At 37.3% G+C, this 22,777-nt stretch overlaps 1 protein-coding gene and 1 pseudogene across 1 annotated transcript; both read right to left on the bottom strand.

The window, feature by feature from the left end:
- Nucleotides 1-325: 325 nt before the first annotated feature.
- LOC121417829 lies at nucleotides 326-1,753 on the bottom strand (annotated as a pseudogene).
- Nucleotides 1,754-1,791: 38 nt separating this feature from the next.
- On the bottom strand, nucleotides 1,792-5,196 carry LOC121417828 (E3 ubiquitin-protein ligase TRIM71-like). The gene is made up of 3 exons (XM_041611561.1): nucleotides 5,041-5,196; nucleotides 3,996-4,065; nucleotides 1,792-3,347 (listed from the first exon to the last, which is right to left on the bottom strand). Exon 3 carries the CDS (start codon nucleotides 3,232-3,234, stop codon nucleotides 1,792-1,794), a length of 1,443 nt encoding a protein of 480 aa, XP_041467495.1. The 5' UTR covers nucleotides 3,235-3,347; nucleotides 3,996-4,065; nucleotides 5,041-5,196.
- Nucleotides 5,197-22,777: the final 17,581 nt, after the last annotated feature.

Genomic DNA, 22,777 nt, shown 5'->3' with positions numbered 1-22,777 from the left:
GATTTGAGTTTAGTGAATATGTAATAAGGTATAAAAGATGACCCCCAGGCTAGATTACTAACTGTTAAATCTAACAAACGATGTTTAAACAAAATACTCATAAGATTTGAATACTACACAACGCCTTTCCTCGGTGAATCTATATCTCACAAACAGTGCAATAAAACAAAATCGAATGTCGAGAGCTGTACAGGGGAGGGTGAAATCCCTCTCGTTTAGCCTGGCGGAAATCATCGGATATCGATGGATAGCGCCACCTCTACACTAAACTCAACCAACCAACTCAACCAAGATTTCCTCACTTGGACATCCCCATCTGGACCCGTCACTTGGCGACCCCCCCCCCCTTTACTACCCCTCCTTGATGCCCCTCTTTTTTATCAGCATTAACACCACGATCTTTATTAGCACCTTTGTCATCTGGAATACCCACACCCGCCCCTGCAGCACCTTTCTCCCTCTCCCCTGTCCTGAAACCCTTGTTGTCTTGAGGAACATTGTTCACCTCCTCATTGGTGTCGTCCTTTGGTCGTCCCTGGCTTTTCCCACCATGGGATTTCTGATCACTTTTACCTCGTTTGATCTGTTATTCAGCCTCTGTTTGTACTGCATATAGACCTTCTGGAAGACTGTCTCCTTCTGTACGTTGGGGTTGTACTGGTGGTTCTCCCATGATGGTGTGTGGAAGCGGATGTCGTACTTGGATGCCCAGCAGCCAAAGGCCACCTTCTCTGTCATGAACTTGTGACCAGACGTCAGTCGCCTTTCGCTCTTCTCGTAGTACTTGCACTCTGTTTTCACTTTGTCAAAGTAGTGGTAGTAGGTTTGGTCATTAGGGTGCTCCTTGCAATAATCATCATAAATCATTCCATAGACATCTATGGAATCGCATACTTCCAGTGCAAACAGCATAGCTACCCATCCTGTTGACATCCACAGACGACCTTTAGTTTTTGATGTTCCCAATTCCTGATAAAATAGTTCCACATTCCGGTTCATCACCTCTTGGTTCGTAAGATAAAATGAGATATCTTTGTACTTCTGCGCAAACTTCTTTGACAATTTCAGTTCCAAATTCCTACTCACGTTCACACTGTAAAGCCAAAGTACGACGATTGCTTCCGACTTTGTGGTCGTGTTCACAAAATAGAGTCTTCTCTCAGCCTCCGTATCAAACATACGTGGGAAGTTTCTGTGTCCTATGACACGGAATGTAGTCCTACTTCCAACATCCTTGGTGTAATTCAGTGTTGGAGCTGCGTTCATACGTATAATGCATTCGGAATTGTCTATTGTTTGCCCCATTCCTTTACCACTGAGATGCCCGGAGCTTGTGACGAGGGCACACTGCTTGCAGTGACGTAGAGGCTTAATATCACTTGACACAGGCGTGTATCCCTGCCCGTTCCAATTCTTTGGCTCAAGTTGCTTGTCCTTCTCCTCTAGCAGTGGAGTCTTGGTGGTAGCATTGATGCGCACTGTTTCTGTCAGCCGTGGGAGGGGCGGGGTCGGTTCCCCACCCCTCTCGGTACATCCATGGCTCCCGGTGCATCCAAACTCTCTGATGTTGGTTTTGTTTTGTCTTTCCTCAGGCCACGTGTAGAGAACCAGGACAACTCCAATGAAGGTGCAGAACAGTAGTTTAATTAATGACAGTGCTCGTCTCCTGCCATAGAAGGGTAAGAACCAGGTGATCCTGCGCACTGGTCGTAGAATGAAAGACATGATGACAGGGCGTCCCTCCACAGCGCACCCATCCTTTCACTGAAACTTCCCAAAATTAAACTCATATCAGAAGACACTTGTGCAAGCCAATATCAGGGGCTGTTTCCATAAAATATCACATCCGTCAGTGATAAACAGTTCTTCATCGGTGACGATAGTCATAACATCTGCTGATAGGAAACTATGAATAAAAAAATCTGCCTCTTCATCTTCCTCCTCCCCCTCGGTTGCTGCTAAACCGCCTGATAATGTCGCCAATTTCTCCTTACATGAGATAGTATTTACGATCTTGCCATTAATTGGGTCGATGTGGTAAATTTGGGACTGAAACTGTTCAGCAGCCATGATCAATCCATCTTTGCTAACAGCTACGTTTACCCATGTTGTATCACCCTCCGCGTTTCTTGGTATTGTGACGTCATTGATGTGCACCCATTTTCTGTCATACACGCTGATGCATCCAGTCAAAGCGTCTCCTGTACAATCTTCACACTGTCTACCACATACTATCTTGCCATCTTTCAGGAATGCACAGGAGAGAACCATTGATGTGTCACTACCCTCAATTACTCGCTTAGATTGTCGAGTATTCATATCAAACGTGAAGGTATCACCATCAAAATTTGAGATGACGAGATTGTATCCATCTACGCTTCCTACAATGCAGGGGTTAGTGATTTCATCATTTACACTTATAGTATCACTGAGCATCCACTCCCCATCATAACCACCAATCCTACCATCGTATTTATCATTCCCAACACCCTTCACAAACCTCGCACCTGACAATCCCTCAGATATTATTTCCACACCAACCTCCACGCCATTATCCACTGGTTTCTGAATTTCATCAGTCACTTTCATCTTCAAACGATAACCCTCGGTGGCCACTTTGCTATCTTCTGCTAGTATTGCCTCGAGTGATTGGATTACATTCTGTATTCTTATTGTTTCATCTTTCCAGGACTTCTCCAGCTCGGCAATCTTCGTTGATGTCTCTTCGGTGATTTTCCTAATGTCTCTTTGAAGACCATGCTGTTTACATTCAATACATCTCATCCGTTCTTTGAAGTTCGCACGGTTCAGTTCAAGTCTCTCTTCTCGTGTTCGGTCCTTCTCTTCGAATTCTCGATTTATTTCTTCGGCATTTTCTTTCTCTCTGTCCACTTCCGTTTTGATCGCTTCCTGTATTGTGGCATTGATGTCGCATTCGACGGCTTGAAGATGGGTATTGGTGATTTTCTTGCAATTTTCAATATCGTCTTCGTAAGCGCGAGCACTTTTTAACTTGTCCTTCACCGTTTCTTTTAGATCGACAAGTATGGGCCTATATTCTCTGATGACGTCATCTATATCCTGCCGCACGCAATCCCTGCCATTGTGATCTACACTTGCGCATAAATTGCAAAGAGGTGCACCGTGAGTTGTGCAATATAACTCTATGACTTTATCATGCGTTTCGCAATAAAGACTTTGCCCACCCGCTCTTACTCTTTGAAGGGATTCCATTTCATCGCATAGCCTCGTCTAAGCCTTTGAATAGAACCAAAAACCTGTGATTGGTTGGCAGTTGCTTTCCTCGTAACTTTAGGTAGACCTATCAGCCATACTGTCCTATTTACCTGTAAGACACAGTGTGCATTTTATTTAAAATAACGCTTCTCTTTTAAGGTAAAGACGGTTAGTTGTGAGGGGGATATAGGGATAGGTGGAGCGAGAACGGAAGAGGGAGAAAAAAAAGACGGAAACAGAAAGAAAGACAGACAGAATGAATTAACAGAAAAAAACATAAACATAGAAAAACAAGTATACGAGGGAAAACATAAAAAGGTTGGAGAAATGTCCACCCAAGCTATAATGGAAGAAAAGAAAAATGCTCCCTAGAAAATTTGACAGAAAATGGGCAGATTCGTTGTTGTACGAAGTTTAGCTCTCATTTCTAGCTTCCCACTCCTTCCCTCTACACAAACACACACACACAGCAATCGTGGGCTCAATGCTTGCCGAAATGGAGACGTTTGTTTGCGGTCTCGTTCACACACGACCGACTTGAGCTAAATTGGTCTCGAGGGACGGTTGAACGAATCATGGGTTAACTGATAACTAAGATGAGGCATAAATACGGATATCAAGAGTAGGAACGTCCCCGTTTGATGGTAACTAATAGAAAATATCCCAATAAGTAGGTCATTACAAACTCACACACACATCCAGATCTACCGCTCCATAGAGGATTAAACATGAACGCCTTGGGAAGATATGACTCTTACCTTAACACGGAGGGAGCTTAACAATTGGCAGAAGATCATGGAGTGAATGCCTTTTGTTTATTCACTTTGCCTGTTGAATGCAATATAATAAAATAAAAAAGGGGGAATGTATACTGACGAAATGAAGAAAAGTAACAATTGAGTTATGTGAAAAAATATAGGGGAACTTAAATCGAAAATGGAATAAGTATCCAAAAAGAAAAATAATGATGTACTGCTATGCCTTCACACAGCCACAACAGACATAAGCACACATTTCCATATCATTAACGATAGTTAATGGCGCAACAGTGATTATGAATATGCATGCTAAAACAATAGGAATGGGTGATATCGGTATATTATGAAACTGACATGGGAAATTGCATTGGCAAATTATTATCATTTGAAAATAACTATAGTCCATTATCGAGTTATCATTATTTTGGGATGACAGTGCTGTTGTTGACAAGAACCTTATTATCTATTATTCATGTATTGCTTATTATTCACTAAAAGCACATTTAGTTACAAAAACAATTTCAATATTGATACCCTTACATTAATACAAAGAACATTACAAATGCTATGTTAAGTAGCAGTTTACACAGTGCATCGTTTGGAGGCAAGATGAGAGCAAACTTAATCGCTGTAACATGATAATCCGTCCTTCATACCAACCTATGCACTTGGAATACTGACAAAAATATACCATGACGACAAATACAATGACAATTATAGATATTGATACTAAATATATAATTATTTTGCAAACAAAATAATTAAATCAAATATGTTCAATCAGTAAAAAGGACAATCATTGGAATAATTATTTTCACTCACGCTTGTTGTATTACAGAATGCAAAGTTTGTTCATTACATGTATATGCAGGCAAATATTTACTAATAATTAGTCATTGCTCATTAAAACCTGCAAAAAATATGTTCATATATATGTATTTGCGTCGAAAATGTGTACGTCGCAATTGTTACAACGGGGTCGTAATAACAAAACGCTTGATATCAGTATTAAATATTAATGTAACAGCTTGACAGCGATACTTACTATTTTGGTAACCAGAGATTTCAAAGTCATAATTCGTTGCATGGATTCCGAATAGGATAAACGCAAAAAGGGCCCTTGCAAATTGAAAGTTGACCACAAGAGTTAAATCTGTGAACTGGGTTTGTATGGCTACGCAAGCTTGGCTATGGAATAGAATCAAAGTAGCAGTGTTATTTGCAGAGCACTTTGGTTAATATTTAATTTTTTGATGGTTCAATAGATTACTAGTATGAGACAAGTTCATGGTAAATTGAAGGAGAAGAAGAATATAACTAGAACTGCAATCGTTTCAGAACGATGTGCATGCATTGACGCCTCTGATTTAATAGAGGGCAAGAAACAAAAAGAGATAGAAAGAAAACTGTAGATGATATACATTCTCAAAATATTAGAGGGCGCTATTTCTTAAAGGAATGGTCACTGATGCGTAAAACACAGTTAGATTATGTGAAATGATACAATTGGCAAACCCTGAAAATATGAGACAAAAATAAATTCAAAGGAAGTTACAGCAATTCAACTATTTTAAGACTTTGCAATAGAGGGCGCTATTTCTAAAGTTATGGTCACTAATTATGGATAACATGTCTACCAAATTAGAATGAATTTTGATGAGGAACGGTGGCAGGGGAGGACTAACAAATATTACATGTTAATCAAATTGGATATTAGCACATTTTGCTGTCCATAGGAAGTTACATTCTCGGAGTAAAATTTTTTAGACCATATTGGCGGCCCATACGTGGTTGTTGAAAATGTGTGCATTGTGAGCAGTATACCATGTGTTCAGATTGACTTATCTTGAAATTTTCTGTTGTAACCTATGTCGTATTTGGTATCACTGGAAAGAGTATTCCAATGCGGTGACATTGATACCACTTTTATTTGTGTGGAAGCAATAGACCTGAAGTAAATGCCATATAAAGAAAGACATTAAAAATGAAGGTTTTGCACAATAATTTTAAGCTACCGTCAGCAATTTGTTAGTTTCTGTTACAAAACATTAACGAACTGTTGAAGTATATATCAATACTCAGATCTGCCAAGTTAGAAAGAATAAGCTTCAATAATAAGGAAATAAGAGCAAGTTGAAGTTATGCTGGCATTAAAGTGCCTTTTGGGGTATTTTGCTGATTTTCGGGAGCATTTTTCAGATATTTCGTCAGTTGTAAGGTATATATTTTTTTAAATGGCATGAAAGGGCATATCTTGAAGACCCTAAATCCAAGAAAGGGTACGAGTTTGGCCATGCATGACGCAATGAGGAGCATTCAAAGGTAAGCGTTTTTGAAATTTTAGAGGGCGCTATTTCAATGACGGAAGATCAATGATGCGTGAAAACTTAGTAGCATGTATGTTATGATACCGTGAACAATTTCTAAAAGAATGAGCGCAAAATGAATAAAAACACAAAAGTTACGGCCATTTTACGACTTTTAGACATTACATTTCAATAAATATGAAGTTTTTGAAGGAAGGCTATTTCGGATTTGAATTTAAGGCATGAAGATGGCATTTTGAAGGTCAAGTTATACGTTGCAGATGACGGAACAACTCTTGGACTATCTATAGCAATTTGTTAGAAGTCTTTAGCATGCAGGATAACTGAGATATGAAAGAATGAAGAATGGTATGCAAATGGACTTGAAATTGACAAAATGGCGCCTGGATGGTCATGCATGAGTGATTTTGGAAAATGGAAGACGAGAGGCACAACTAGGGATGCCGGACTACATGTCTACCAAATTTGGTTGAATTTGGATGAAGGACGGAGTCAGGGTAGAGCTAACAAAACCATGTGTTAAACAAATGGGATTTTGGTGGAAGAAGAAGAAGAAGAAGACTAGAACTGCAATCGTTTCAGAACGATGTGCATGCATTGACGCCTCTGATTTAATAGAGGGCAAGAAACAGAAGGAGATAGAGAGAAAACTCTAGATGATATACATTCTCAAAAATATTAGACTATGCGCTATTTTTTAAAAGAATGGTCACTGATGCATAAAACACAGTTGGAGTATGTGAAATGATACAATTGGCAAACCCTGAAAACATGAGACCAAAATAAATTCAAACAAGGAAGTTATGGCAATTTAACTATTTCAAGACTTTGCACGAGAGGGCGCTATTTCTAAAGGTTATGGTCACTAATTATGGACAATATGTCTATCAAATCAAAATGAATTTGGATGAGAAACGGAGGCAGGCGAAGACTAACAAATATTACATGTTAATCAAATTGGATTTTGGCAGATTTTGCCTTCCATAGGAAGTTACATTCTCGAGTCAAACAGATTTCGTCCATTTTTAGACCATGTGGCCGCTGAACAAAGAGAGAGAGAGAGAGAGAGATAAAGACGTAGAGAGAGTAATAGAAATAAGCATACAAATTCACTGACAATTCATTAACGTAACCCAGTGTTAAGTACATATCAGAACGATGTGCATGCATGAACTGAGTTTATCAATGCAATAGACACTGTGTACAATTCTGTTGTTGATAATGTGTGCATAGTGAGCAGTATACCATGTGTTCAGATTGACTTATCTTGAAATTTTCTGTTGTAACCTATGTCGTATTTGGTATCACTGGAAAGAGTATTCCAATGCGGTGACATTGATACCACTTTTATTTGTGCGCAGGCAATAGACCGGAAGTAAATGCCATATAAAGAAAGACATTAAAAATGAAGGTTTTGCACAATAATTTTAAGCTGACGTCAGCAATTTGTTAGTTTCTGTTACAAAACATTAACGAACTGTTGAAGTATATATCAATACTCAGATCTGTCAAGTTAGAAAGAATAAGCTTCAATAATAAGGAAATAAGAGCAAGTTGAAGTTGTGCTGGCATTAAAGTGCCTTTTGGGGTATTTTGCTGATTTTCGGGAGCATTTTTCAGATATTTCGTCAGTTGTAAGGTATATATTTTTTTAAATGGCATGAAAGGGCATATCTTGAAGACCCTAAATCCAAGAAAGGGTACGGGTTTGGCCGTGCATGACGCAATGAGGAGCATTCAAAGAGAAGTGTTTTTGAAACTTTAGAGGGCGCTATTTCAATGACGAAAAATCAGTGATGCGTGAAAACTAAGTAGTATGTATGATATGGTACTGTAATCAACTCCTGAATATATGAGCTCGAAATGAATAAAAACAAGAAAATTATGGCCATTTTACGATTTTTTGACTTTACATTTTAATAAATATGAAGTTTTTGAAGGAAGGCTATTTCGGATTTGAATTTAAGGCATGAAGATGGCATTTTGAAGGTCAAGTTATGCGTCGCAGATGACGGAGCAACTCTTGGACTATCTATAGCAATTTGTTAGAAGTCTTTAGCATGCAGGATAACTGAGATATGAAAGAATGAAGAATGGTATGCAAATGGACTTGAAATTGACAAAATGGCGCCTGGATGGTCATGCATGAGTGATTTTGGAAAATGGAAGACGAGAGGCACAACTAGGGATGCTGGACAACATGTCTACCAAATTTGGTTGAATTTGGATGAAGGACGGAGTCAGGGTAGAGCTAACAAAACCATGTGTTAAACAAATGGGATTTTGGTGGAAGAAGAAGAAGAAGAAGAAGAAGAAGATTACGGAATAGGAATATGGAACAAGAACAATGCATTGTCGCCATTGGGCGTCGCCATTGGGCGTCAATGCAAAGATTACGGAATAGGAATATGGAACAAGAACAATGCATTGTCGCCATTGGGCGTCAATGTAATAAAGGTAGAGGATATAATCCGTACGTTGATAACAGAGACGTTGGGTTGGGATTGCAGGATCATTATGATTATATTGTATTACTTGTTTGGAATTTGACCTTTTCTTTTTTTATGCAAATGTAGGGGCTACCCTTATGGCTGCAACAATAAATGGACCGGTAAAGAATTCAGATTCATTTAAGTTGTGCACCAACTGAAAAATGAAACAAAAAAGAAATCATGCAATTTGATAAGCTTGGGTGTTTTGCCAACTCGCTTTCATCGAAATACATGTGTCTCCGATCCCCTGCAGAAAGGAAATATCATACGGCCGTATGTGTGCCATTTTTTTTCTCCATGAGCCCCTTTGGATCCCCCCCCCCTCAAATGGTGGGCAGAGTGTGCTGATAGCACCTCCGTCCCTGGAAGGTTTTTTTTTCCAACGCGCATGGTGCGTGAACAAAACTTGTAGAGCAAAGTCCATTCCAGTCACAAATTATGTATTTACATTGGTCATTAGATATTTACACAATAATGTTTTAACAGTATCTTGAATTCCTCATTTAAAATTGCATGTTTCTTTCAAGTTACGTAGATACTCTGCTCCCTGCTCTTCTTTCATCGCGCAAATTGTACGTTGTATTTCTTGACTCATTTTTAGTAACGAATTTTCGCTCTTTGTATCGATTTCTATTTCAATGATTATCATCAGTTTTCTGTATGTTTTAAAGGTAATATGTCTACAATAAATTGGCACCGCCTAATATACAATAATTAGTTTACGGTATGCCATGTGAAAAGTTCAGGGAACTAAGATAAGAAGTGGATAAAAATGGAGGTGATAGAGAAAGCCAAGAAACTGGAGGTTGGGATGCAGAGTCTGTAGCAGCTTCACATTTTCTTCAAATTATACAGAACTTCATTCTCTATAAAATATATTCCTCTCTGTAAATCACGTGTTTTCACATATGTTTAAAGGTAAATGCTAGTTTTGGTAACGATATCAATAAGAATTCGTATAAAATCCAATGAAATGACCATCAAAGTGTATGTTTGTATAAATAAAACGCAGGTGCCAAAGGATTCTGGAAGAAATTGTGTAATTGCTGATAAATCAGCAAATAAGCACAGGATTCGGGTAGAGCGTCTGGCCCGACGCTCTAAGCAATAATTATACATTGTCCCACGTGCTCTTATCTGAGTTGGGGATCTTCGGCGTGAACATTTTTCAGCGTAGATTTCAAAATTTCACAAAGTTCATTTAATGTAACTGTACCAGATCTAGATCCTCGATGATATAATGAAACCCTTATTTTACAGACTTTCTCATGAAATCAGTGTTTACTGCAAATACTGGAATTTTTCTGTAAGCTTTCGAGCATTTCCTATTTGGTAATACTTTTTGTCATTCCAGAGCTCCATGCTCCATGACTTCTGAACAGCCAGTCAAGCTTTGCTTGCAAACAACGAATGACAGTTTTTGTTTATGGTCAACAAAATTTTGTTCAACCAGTCATTTCAGTTCAAGGCGTGTGTATATTCAAGTTTTGTCAGACCGTATCAATCACATATGATTATTTACGTCTGGGACCGACCTTTAAAGTCACCATCCGAAAGACGTTACCCGGGCTCGAACCTCGATACTCTGCATCAATCTGTAACTTCCCTACATAGCTTGGATTACAGGTGCACGGCACAACGCCCACTTCAAGGCGTGGCTTATCTCGGAACTTTTCTGTGGAAACGTTTTCGCATTATATGAGTCGTGTTGTAGTGGTTCTGACTCTCGCCTTGTAAACAGAGGGTCGTGTGTTCGAATCCCACCGCGGTCTAGCGTCCTTTAGCAAGGTGTAAAACATGGCTATTATATTATTAATATTTTAATTCTTCTTCTTGTGACCTCGTGCAGTCAACGTCAAGGTCACGCGTTTAATGATGAAAGTCGCTAAACCTCGTGGATTTACAATTAAACCATTCTTGGATTTTGTATACACTCATAATTAGATCTTTACACTTGGATATATATATATATATATATATTTAGATCTTTATATATGTATATATATATATATTGGGGTTATACTTCTGCATTTCTGACTTCAACTTTCATCTGTGGACATACCTGCTGATTATTTTATTCGCGTTTTCCGTGTGCCATGGAGGAGCTTCAAATTCATTTCTTTGATTTTGCGGACAAGATAACGCAACAATATCCTTGTTAATTGTGTTGAGATTGTGCAATAACTTTGGACCTGACTTTCGCAGTGATATCTTCCGCGGTTCGGTCATCAACTAGAGCTCTAGTCGCGATTAGCTTCACGTCCTCAACAAACTAGATCGCTCATCCTCACACAAACCGCGAGCTTTCATTATTTTCCCCGAAGCTTTTTTCGTTGGACCATGTACTTAGCAACTGAAGAGTCAAGTGCTCGTGTGTGCCTTTTTGGATCAGAAGTCAGACAGTTGGTGAGCAGAAAGAGTATAGAACATAGAACAAATATGTAGTTAGGAAATTATTTTATATTCCATCCAGTCAATTTACTACTAAAATTATTCAGAGTTAAATTAGTGTAGTCCTTATAAATATGATTGTAAACCAGGATACACGAAGTGGAACGCTGAGGAGTAGGCAGGGTGGGAGGCCACGGCTGTCTCACAGTGAAAATAAGCTAAGCGCCCCCTTGCGGCCTGAGCTTGCATAAACATTTAACATTGTTTCAAATATCTCATCAGGAGCGATTGAAAAATGTTGTGGCATCTAGCGCTTACACGAGCAATTCTCTTTTTTATTATCAGCAGTGCTAAATCGCCAATCGTCAAAATAGTCAGAAAATGCTAAAAAAAGAAAATAATGTCTTTAATTTTGCAATGTTTACTTTTGATGTCTTCGCAATTCAGCCTGTATTGCATTTTTGCACGTGTTATGTTATTTTCAATTTTTATCTGTAAATATTTTCTGTTATTACATTCTTGTGTATAGGGGCCCCATGGTAGATCAACTGATGTTGAACGGGCTAACCCTTGTTTAATAAACAATAAACAATTTGTAATTAGTTATAGAATCTTTATTTCCGTTTGTCACGATTCCTTAGTAGTCCAGGCTGGAGGAAGCAAGACCTAGTTTTTATATCAATATACATTATTTTGCGATGGTTTCTTGTCAACTCGATGGTACTGATTCCTAATCTGAATGAGGACAGACTGGTGCAACCTTGACCTTGACCATTTTCCCCAAATTGACAAGATCAATTATGGCAACCAAAATATCAAAAATAAAAATCACAGAACGCATACCCATTGACTATAACACGTATACAATTCTGACGCAGTTTGGGTTGTCATCATAAGCAGATTGCTTGAAAAAATGACAATCCCAAACTTTTACTAAATGAATTAATTAATACATTTATAGAGCAGAATGGGCATATATTTTCAAATACGAAACATGAATTCATGCAATATTACAGTGTGGAGATGAAGATAATAAAGCTGAGGGTGACGGTGATATGATGATGATGATGATGATGATGAAGGCCATGGAGATGATGGTGGTCATGATGAAGATATTGGTAATAACTAAATCGAAGGAGGAATAAATTCACGAAAAAAGGATACGACACAGAAATTTTTCTTCAAATATTCTGATAATAACAGAGATTTAACGTTAGCCTTAAATGAATGAAGAGACGAACATTGTTTAACAGGCTCTGGTAGAGAGTTCCACAAATCTGGACCATGGTGTCTTATGGATCTCTGCGTAATAAGCAATTTTGGGTTGATTAAATGGAAATTTGAAGTTACGGGTAGGGAATAAATGAATAGATGTATTGAGAGTATAAGAATTGTGGAATGAAGAGACGAAGATTGTTTTACCTGATCCATCAGCATATAAAATGAAAGGAAGAATGATCTACCATCTATCTATACATTTGTGATTTATCTTAATCATATTTATCATAGTATCATTGTGGATCATGGGGGAAGTAATGGGTTACATAATCTGACTAGGGCTTAGCACCAGCCATATAATTTGTCCTTGAAAAGGAATATATTAGATCATAACGTTAAACATGTATTTTCGGCACAGTCTTTTGATTTTTACACACCTCCTGCTTGTAGCCTCTCCCACGTTCATAACTAGAATGATCCCTTCAAAAAAAATTAATAATTCAATGATTCCATAAGTATAATCTGCACATGGTTGCCTTTTTGGATGTTGCCAATTTGCGTAAAATGCTCAAGGATTACGCGAGATGCATCATTCGGATTCGGAATCAGCACCCTTGAATCGACAAAAAAAATGAAAAAGTATTAATGAAAAAGTATAATAACAAAGCAAGGCTTAGTATATTTTCTTTGGCGCCTATAGCCTAGGGAGCGTTTCATTAAAAAATTGTCTGCCAAGTTGTCCCGTTGTATGAGGATAATCTTATTTGCAAACATGATTTTTTTACATATAGCATTTCTTCTGCCATGTAGGTGATAAATACTGTATTTATACATTCAAAATAGCCGCTTCAAGCCCTAGCTAAATTACGTACATGTAACATTTGTATAGGGAGTCTACTTTTACACCAGTGAAAATCATAAAATGCATGTAACTGTGATGTGTGAGTAAAATATTGGCTTAAACACAATTTATAACAAAATTCATCACATATTGACAATGAAGTTTATAAAATGATGTACCTTTAAAGTCAAAATGGCTGCCATAAGGCAGTGATAGGCCCTGAAATTATTATATTCGATGTAACTAGGGACAATATAACTGACAGAATTTGGCTTTCCTTGACTACAGATATTGCATATAATCGTAGTGGAAGAGTGAAATATGTCTAAAACCAAGATGTCTAACAAGATATATCATATCTTGTGCAATTTAGGTGATAAAAAACTGCACTTTGAAATTGAAAATGGCCGCCACAGGACCCGATCGTGTTACGTACAATTTGAATGGGGACATATGATTCTTTGCAAAATGGCCATATTGCGGCCATTTTGAATTTTGAACTACAGAATTTATCACCTGTGTTATAAAAAAAAAAGATAGATCTCGTTACAAATCATATTTTATGCAATAGTTCACTCATACAATACCATTTAATCAAGCAAAGCCAAAATCTGTTTAAAATCGTTTGTCTCCATTCACATTGCACATAATGCTGTTGGGGCAAGTAGTGGCTATTTTAACTTTCGAAATACAGTATTTATCACCAACCTGGCAGAAGAAATGATACATCTTGCTAAAATTTCTGTTTTCAGTCAATATTTCACTCATAGATCACAGATGCGTGCATTTAAATGTAGGCTGCTCACTACCATGAAAATTGGTTTCCCAGTTCGTATTGTACATTGTCACATGGATATACTCAAATAAAACTCACATCAAACTTGTGCCATTCAGTATGATATTATTTACAATTTATTTCAGTTAATTTTGTTTGATTTCCAATTAGAAATAAAAATGGTTTCTCACTGATAAAATTCAGGACAAAAAAAAAATACAATGTAGATTCTCAAAAAAAAATATCACTTATTTCCACTTCAACTTTACCTTGTCTCGAGACACCCAAAACTGATAAATATCTCTACAACTGAATATACCTTTGATCGACCTGTTTCAAAGTTTCATTTGTCTATCTTCAACATACCTTCAAAATAATTGGTTTGTTTTGCAATATCACAACTCACTCTATGAAGGATCCTGTACTGATCCACTCATAACCTGAATCACATTCAAATATAATATAATCAATATAACACTTAACTCCAACTTCTCGACCCTTTGTTCTAATCACCTATCAATATTAAACATTTCATTTTCAAAACACTGCGAACTCCATGCAGTTTACCATTTCACCAAAAACATCATAAATTCAAATATAATCAACTTCGCTGTTATCATCAGAGTTTTCTTTCTAAAACTGTCTTCTTTTCCTCTAAAACATCATTTGCCTCATCTCAACACTAACATCAACTGTGAGGATCCTGTATTGATCCATCCACGAACACAAGTATTTATATTCAACATCAGTCAAGGACTGAGATAAAAATAAAAAGCAACCTATGTTGAAAGTTCCTCTATAAAATCAAGTTTCTAAAATAACTTAACAATTAATGTCCATCGGACTATCATTCTCATCAGTGTTCATAGTTCTATCAATCATTCCTGCTTCAGTTCGACAAACAATCACGTGTATACGTCACCACAATCAATGGTATCTCTTGTTCGTTTACTCTCGGTGAATCTCGGGGAATCTCGTGGTCCTTCGCGACTTTCGGAAATGCTCGGCTTCAATGACTAGAAGTCGTCAGGGAATTATGTCCCACCTTGGCACCATCTAAAATTTAAATAAACCAAAACCCTTTCTACAATATATCCTAAAACAAATGTCTTTTCTTACTTGTAAATAGCATTTATAAATCCAATTCAACTTTGTCTGACTTTCATACATTTATTTATCTCAGTTTTTCAAAACATTTGATTACTAACTAGTATAAACTTCAACTTCAAATGAAACTTTTCAACAACATTAAAGTCTCTGTAAACCCAAGAAAATGTATCTTGATTTTTACAAAACTATCACAATAAATCACATCTTATTTCACATTATATTATACTGGTTATTTTTCTTCTTCCTTTTCTTTTTGTATACCAAAAAAAATTTAAGGATGGAAAAGTCATTTACACTCACCGATGACTTTCAGCAAAACAGGCTCAAAAATGATTTAAATACTGCTTTCTGACCTCATGCAGGTAATAAAGATAAGCAGCTCACAAACTGGAAAATAAGGCTGCTCCAAAAGAAAATAAGCCTAGAGATATGCCTTCAGAATTTTAAGGAAAAATTGTAATTTCTCTACTGGCTTCAAAACTGCACATAAGCTGTGTGCTCACCGAAGTTAAAATGGTGTCTGCCAAAACCTAATGGAAAACTACTGCACACACACACCCTTGCCCTAAACTATCCCAAGCAGCTGGTCAAAAGGAATGGATCCCTGCCTGGGACAAAAGGGACCTATCCAAGCACGGCATGGAAAAATCCACTGCCCTGGACAAAAGTAACTATTTCAATTAGCTATGGTCATCGATGGCAACCTAAATTAAAGAAGCTCTGCTCAGTGAAGAATAAAATCAAATTCCTGTCTCTATGCAACCTTGCTAGAGTACAAGATAAGGTTAAATGGTTTTGCTAAAAAAAAAGGACAAATAAATAAATAAAATAAAATGTATTTTCAATGTGACATACATAACACAGGCAATGTCTATGGCGGCCATTGAAAGTAAAAATATTTAACCCAAGCTTGAAACCTGAATGACATATTTCGTTCAAATTATGTTTCTAGACAACATTCTATTTATTTATCAGCAGACATGCATTTTAGTGCTCTGTTTTGTGATTTGTTTGTCCTCTTTCTCATTGCATGTAATACTGTGCTCTTTTCCATTTTGATTTTCATACATTACTTCGTTCATAGATCACAATTACTTGCAGTTTAGTGCTTATGTTTGTGAAAATTAGTATTCCCTACTCATATTGTACATAGTAAACTATACAGGGTCTATGCGGCCATTTTGAATATCAAGTAAAAAATAAATATTTTGTCAAATATCATCTTTTTAGAGAGTATTTCAGTTCTGCCACACAATTTCATGCAATTTATAGCCAATGTGCGGGCAATCTAACTATTTTCATGTGTAAATTGCATTATTTTTGGAGGCAATATTGGATTTTGCAAATTTTCGGAAAATGCTCAAGATTACACGAGCTACATCATTCTGATTCGTAATCAGCACCCTCGAATTAACAAGAACCCCCAAAAATATTGTACGAAAATAAAACAAGGTGCTTGTTCTATCCTGGACTAGTGAGGATTCAACACTCAGCGAAGTCGTGTGGACGCATGGTAATAGCGTAAAGTGCATTTGGTAGTTTATCTTTTTTTACGGTTATACATTATAATGATAAAGGTCAGATATCTTTAAAGGGAATGAAACCTTTGGAACAAGTGGGGTTGTATGGAATAAAAAAAAATCAAAGGATAAGATCAAAGAATGTTTGAGAAAAATCGGACAAATAATGAAAAAGTTATGAGCATTTGAATATTGCAATCCCTAATGCTATGGAGATCATCACATTGGCAATGCGACAAAAATGTGTGATGTCACATGTGAACAACTTTCCCTTTGATAGACTATAAAATACCCTCAAAATGTCTCTTTTTGCTTTTTGTTATGGTGATACAAACTCTTTATCCATGATGTATTCTTTAAAAAATCTATATTACATGCCCTCCTATGGAAAGAACATATGATCTACTGATAGATGTGATAAAAGAGGCAAAGAGGCAATGTAAGTGAAATATATACTAAAGTAATGGGAAGAGTTGTTCGCAATTGACATCACACATCTTTGTCGCATTGCCATTCCGAGGATGTCCATAGCATTAGTGATCGCAATATTGAAATGCTCATAACTTTCCAATTATTTGTCCGATTTTTCTCACATTTGTGTTGATCCGTTTCTTTGATTTTTCTGTTTTCACACAAACTATCTTGTTTCAAAGATTTCATTTTTCTTTAAGAATTCCGTGAGTTGAACAAAAATGAACATCCGTATATGCTCGATAATGAGAACGAATCGATACGCGTGATGCATTTTATTCTGGAGTCGTAATACCTCAGTCACGTTCACTCTACGGCGTGCATACGCAGAGTTTAAAACAGCTGTTTTATTCAGTTTTATTCAAAACACCTAAATGTATCTATTACAAAAAATGATGAAACGGCCGTTTTCAATTCGCCGTAGAGCAAATGTGACTGAGGTATTCCATTGATATTCAGGGCAAACCCCCCATGCAATATTACCAAGGGCATGGTCGTACTGTCTGTATGTACAATGCGCGTGCAAGCAGTGATCAATCACCTTTAACAAACTTGAATTAATGAATTTTCACTCAAAGACATCATTGTTATTCATTCAATTAGATCTTCATTTCTATCTGATGTAGAGAATATAATTCCGATGACGGATATAATAGTCCCGTACAGGGGCGGATCCAGGATTTTGAAATAGGGGGGGGGGGCGCCAGCGGCGAGGGAGCGAAGCGATCGAGCGGGGGGAGGGTGTGGGAGGGGGATACCCCCTCTCACGGCAAGGACTTTTTCAAAAAATCATGTCCAAAAGTCGTATTTTGAGAGCACCTTTAGAAGAAAAATGCACACTTAAATCACTGTAACTTCATGAATAAAAGACACATACTGACTCATTTAGGAGCTGGTTTCCAGTCACACACCGTATAAGCGGTCATTCAAAACATACATTTGGCAAAGGCTCTTCACCTGCTTGCATCGTGTGATTGAAACGTCAAACTTAAATAATACGAAACTGAGACTTGTAATCGATAATTTCCGAATAATCCATTCTGTTTATTGTCATTTGTGTATTTACATTGTGTGTTTCAAACGAGAATTGTTTAGTCGTATGGCAACATGCATAAAATTTGGTTCTTTTTCCCCAAAATGCACAGTAAATTGTTACAAACTACAGACAAAAACGACATCATCTTCTGGTAATCAACCTTTTCCCTCGTATTATTTTCAAATCATCTTCAATAATCCAGTCATTCTGCACAACCTCAAAGTAATATAATGCTTCTTAAGGGGATTCTCATCATTTTTATTGTTTACGTTTTCGATTTTCCTGGCAATTTTTTTTAAGATATATTGTAATCAGCAAACCTATAGATTATCAAACATTAAAAATGGGGTAAGGAGGGGGGTTAATGTCACAATTTCTACTTTTTAACAATACACAATGTGTCCTCGGGACGTTTTTCCCCAGCACGAAAGTATTTTTATTCTCCCCCCCCCCCCCGTCACATAAAATCTTCGCTCCTTACGCTGACATATATAGCTGCCTATACACAGCAAACGCGGAGTGGGGTCGACTGGTGATTGAGAATATACAATTTTGCTCCTTGATAATTCGTTGGAATGATTGCTTCGGCGAAACTTAGTTGGGGCGCCCTGGATGATATGCCTCTGAATCTACCAGAAAGTGTAAAAGTTAGTTTACATTAAATACAAATATGTCTGACCTATACATTTCAGTGAAAACGTACATGACCAAGGCAGAATGATAATGCTGCGCACGTGGCGCCCGATATAGGGCTTCATCTTTGAGTGAAGAATAATCTCGGGGATAGACATTATCATTCGCATCGTTGACACTTTCTCTCGCGATCTGTTACTTACAATTTATATTTATTTGCCATAAAGACGGACAAATGCATGTTACAAAAAACACTAAATTTCGGGAAAAAATGTTATCCAATCCAACATCTTTACACTGGTCACTGCACTGCAACTCCCGATTACAAGTGGTGCAACTTTCCAACCAATCGACTTGCGCGCCCTGGAATTCCGGAATTTACATATTGCAATACAGTATGACAGAGGTGCATTTGTGCGAACACAAAGGCCATGAGCGTAAGTTAAAATATAGTATTGACTAGATCTAGCCCTTGAAATTGACTACATTGTATCAATCCAGTAAATATAACCATCAAAAAAAAAAAAAAATCCGGCGAAAATAGGGGGGGGGCGCCCCCTCTGGATCCGCCACTGCCGTAGACGGTCTCATCTCGACCATGTACATAACCTGAAAAAGGTTGTTCCCAGGGTATTTTTTTAGTGTTCTAGATGGGCATTGAAGTAAATTTACCTTGGTTGCCACCTTGGCAACGTTTAACATTTTTTTTTTATTTGGCCCATTGGCATATTCATCTAATTAGCATAATCATATACGTGAAATGCTACTAAACTCTTTAACCAGAAAGACAGAAAACATAAACGATATCGTTTTCGAAGGTTCCTGTGACGAGGATTCAACTCATGACAATAGTTTTAATTTTTGATGTAATGCATCAGCACAATGATGTAATTAGCTTAATGATGAAGTACTATATTATTCATGGTTTACGAAGTGAAAATGCTCGTCTGCAAAATTGTAATGACATTATTTTGCTATTTTAGCCAACATAATTGTTATAATTAGCTTTATGCACATGTTATAATTCATGTGGAATTCATACATTGTAGCATTCTTGTCAACCTACTGTCTACATAGGTCTGAAATTCAAAACATTAATAGTACAGCTCTTCCAATATTTTCTATGTTAAGGAACTCCCCTTTTAACCAATGCCAATGTCTATTAAGAATAATGAGCAAGATGCACTAATCAGATATATATATATATCGGATCGGGCTCGCCCTAGCTACTAACCGTCTCTGTGGTCTAGTGGTTAAGGCACCGGCGTTCAAAGCTGGGGACCCGGGTTCGATTCCCTGCAGAGACATTTTTTCGGCATCACCAATTTTTCCAAAGGGTAGATAGCTGTGGGGAACCTTGATTTAAGCTACGCCTACCATTGTTCTCTTTATCCATTTCTTTACAATATTTAAATAAAAAAGAGTTGCCAAAAGCTGTTGTACATGTATAACTTTACACATTTGTATTTCTTCTCCCATATGTGTACTGTATCGAAGCAATAACTTTGATCCAGCTGAGGCATGGCGGCTTGTCATTGTTCAAAACTCACCTTCACCCAACAAAGGAATTGGTATAGTGTCGAAAATCTGTCTATCTGACGGTCAATCGGATCGGGCTCGCCCTAGCTACTAACCGTCTCTGTGGTCTAGTGGTTAAGGCACCGGCGTTCAAAGCTGGGGCCCGGGTTCGATTCCCGGCAGAGACATTTTTTCGGCATCACCAATTTTTCCAAAGGGTAGATAGCTCTGGGGAACCTTGATTTAAGCTACGCCTACCATTTTATATTATATATATATATATATATATATATATATATATATATATATATACTGTATATATATATATATATATATAGTGCGTCCCAGAATAAACGAAACCGAGATTTAGCGATCATTTATCATAACTTAATCATAAATAGAATAGACAAATGACCTACCAATTTAAAGCTTAGAATCTCCTCTTTCATCTGATATTACTTAGGTTATTTCTTATTCAAGCATGAGTGAGCAAAAACAATTTGAAGAAAGGATACCAAAAACTCATTTGGCGGGGGGTATCTGGGTTTCAAAAAGAAAACCACATTTCTGTAAAGTTCAATATCTGCTCTTTAACTTGGTACCTAAATTACAGAAAATGGTCAAGAAATAAAAAAGTTCTGGTCATTTGAAATAAGGCTTGTATTTCCATAATTTCATGAGATAAACGTGTTTTCACCGGTTTCGCACAGAAGCTTTCTCATGGTGAACAAAAGATTTAATGCATGGCTGATCGTCAACAAAACAGAGTGTTGAGTGAGTTTAAAAGCCAGCCTGGAGAACCTCTTCATTTTATGAAATTATTGAAATTCAAGCCTTATTTCAAATGACCAGAACTTTGTTATTTCTTGACCATTTTCTGTAATTTAGGTATCAAATTAAAGAGGAGATATTGAACTTTACAGAAATGTGGTTTTCTTTTTGAAACCCAGATACCCCCCGCCAAATGATTTTTTGATATCTTTTCTTCAAATTGTATTTGCTCACTCATGCGTGAATGAAAAATAATCTAAGTAATATCAGATGAAAGAGGAGATTCTAAGCTTTAAATTGGTAGGTCATTTGTCTATTTTATTTATGATTAAGTAAAGATAAATGACCGCTAAATCTCGGTTTCGTTTTTTCTGGGACGCACTGTATATATATATATATATATATATATATATATATATATACATAGGCGAAAAATTACAAGACGATTTGACGTTGCTGATAGACCACAATTTTAATACCCGAGGTTTCGGCCTTAGGCCTTCTTCATGGGTTCTGGGTCTTTGGGGTCTTTCGAGCTTACTCGGAGGTGTGCAGTGTCGTGCGTTCGGTTTCTGGTGTGATGTAGAAAAAATCTACATCACACCAGAAACCGAACGCACGACACTGCACACCTCCGAGTAAGCTCGAAAGACCCCAAAGACCCAGAACCCATGAAGAAGGCCTAAGGCCGAAAGCTCGGGTATTAAAATTGTGGTCTATCAGCAACGTCAAATCGTCTTGTAATTTTTCGCCTATAAGTAGTTGGTACAAGACACAGTCGTCATGTTAAAGAGTGGATGCCTGTTTACATTTATATATATATACATATATATATATATATATACCCAGAAAAAACGAAACCGAGATTTAGCGGTCATTTATCTTTACTTAATCATAAATAAAATAGACAAATGACCTACCAAACAGGCTTGGAAAATGCCGTAGAAAAAAAATCGTACATTTTAAAAAGATCATAGCTCTCAAGAATGAAAGGTTAACTCACACTCTTCGTTTAAGATAATTCAAAATCCGTGTCTGAAACAGTCGTGAAAAACACGTCTGTCCATGGGCATACGGATTGTGAAATTCACCTTTCAAGAAACCAATGCGCTGAAGATGGAGATAGCGCAAAGTAAAAGACGCATCTAAAGACGCGTTACCATGACTGCAAGTTTACAATGGCAAATCTTCGGCTCCAAAGCAGGAAAATCTCAAGGGCCTCGCCACACACATGCCTCGGCTGGATCAAAGCTATTGCAAAGCTATTGCTTTAATACAGTACACGTATGGGGTAACTACGCAAATGGGGGAATTTACACACGTACTTCAGCTTTGGCAACTCTTTTTATCTAAATATTGTGTGACAGAAATGGATGAAGAGAACAAAGGTAGACGTAGCTTAAATCAAGGTTCCCCCGAGCTATCTACCCTTTTTGGAAAAAATTGGTGATGCCGAAAAATGTATCTGCCGGGAATCGAACCTGGGCCTCCAGCTTTGAACGTCGGTACCTTAACCACTAGACCACAGAGACGGGTTAGTGGCTAGGACGACCCCGATCCGATTGACCGTAAAGGGTACAGCAATAATTTTTTTTATTTACGAATACAACAAAATATCCAACTATCAATATAAAAAAAGAATGACACTTTTTTGTGACAACTAATTCATGATTCTCGGG

Source organism: Lytechinus variegatus, chromosome 6 (genome assembly GCF_018143015.1).
Source record: "Lytechinus variegatus isolate NC3 chromosome 6, Lvar_3.0, whole genome shotgun sequence".
Lineage (NCBI taxonomy): Eukaryota > Metazoa > Echinodermata > Echinoidea > Temnopleuroida > Toxopneustidae > Lytechinus > Lytechinus variegatus.
This window is presented reverse-complemented; position numbering and strand designations above follow the sequence as displayed.

Bases quoted from the DNA above. Each gene is read 5' to 3' on its own strand.
- LOC121417828 (XM_041611561.1), bottom strand. From the start codon at position 3,234: ATGGAATCCCTTCAAAGAGTAAGAGCGGGTGGGCAAAGTCTTTATTGC.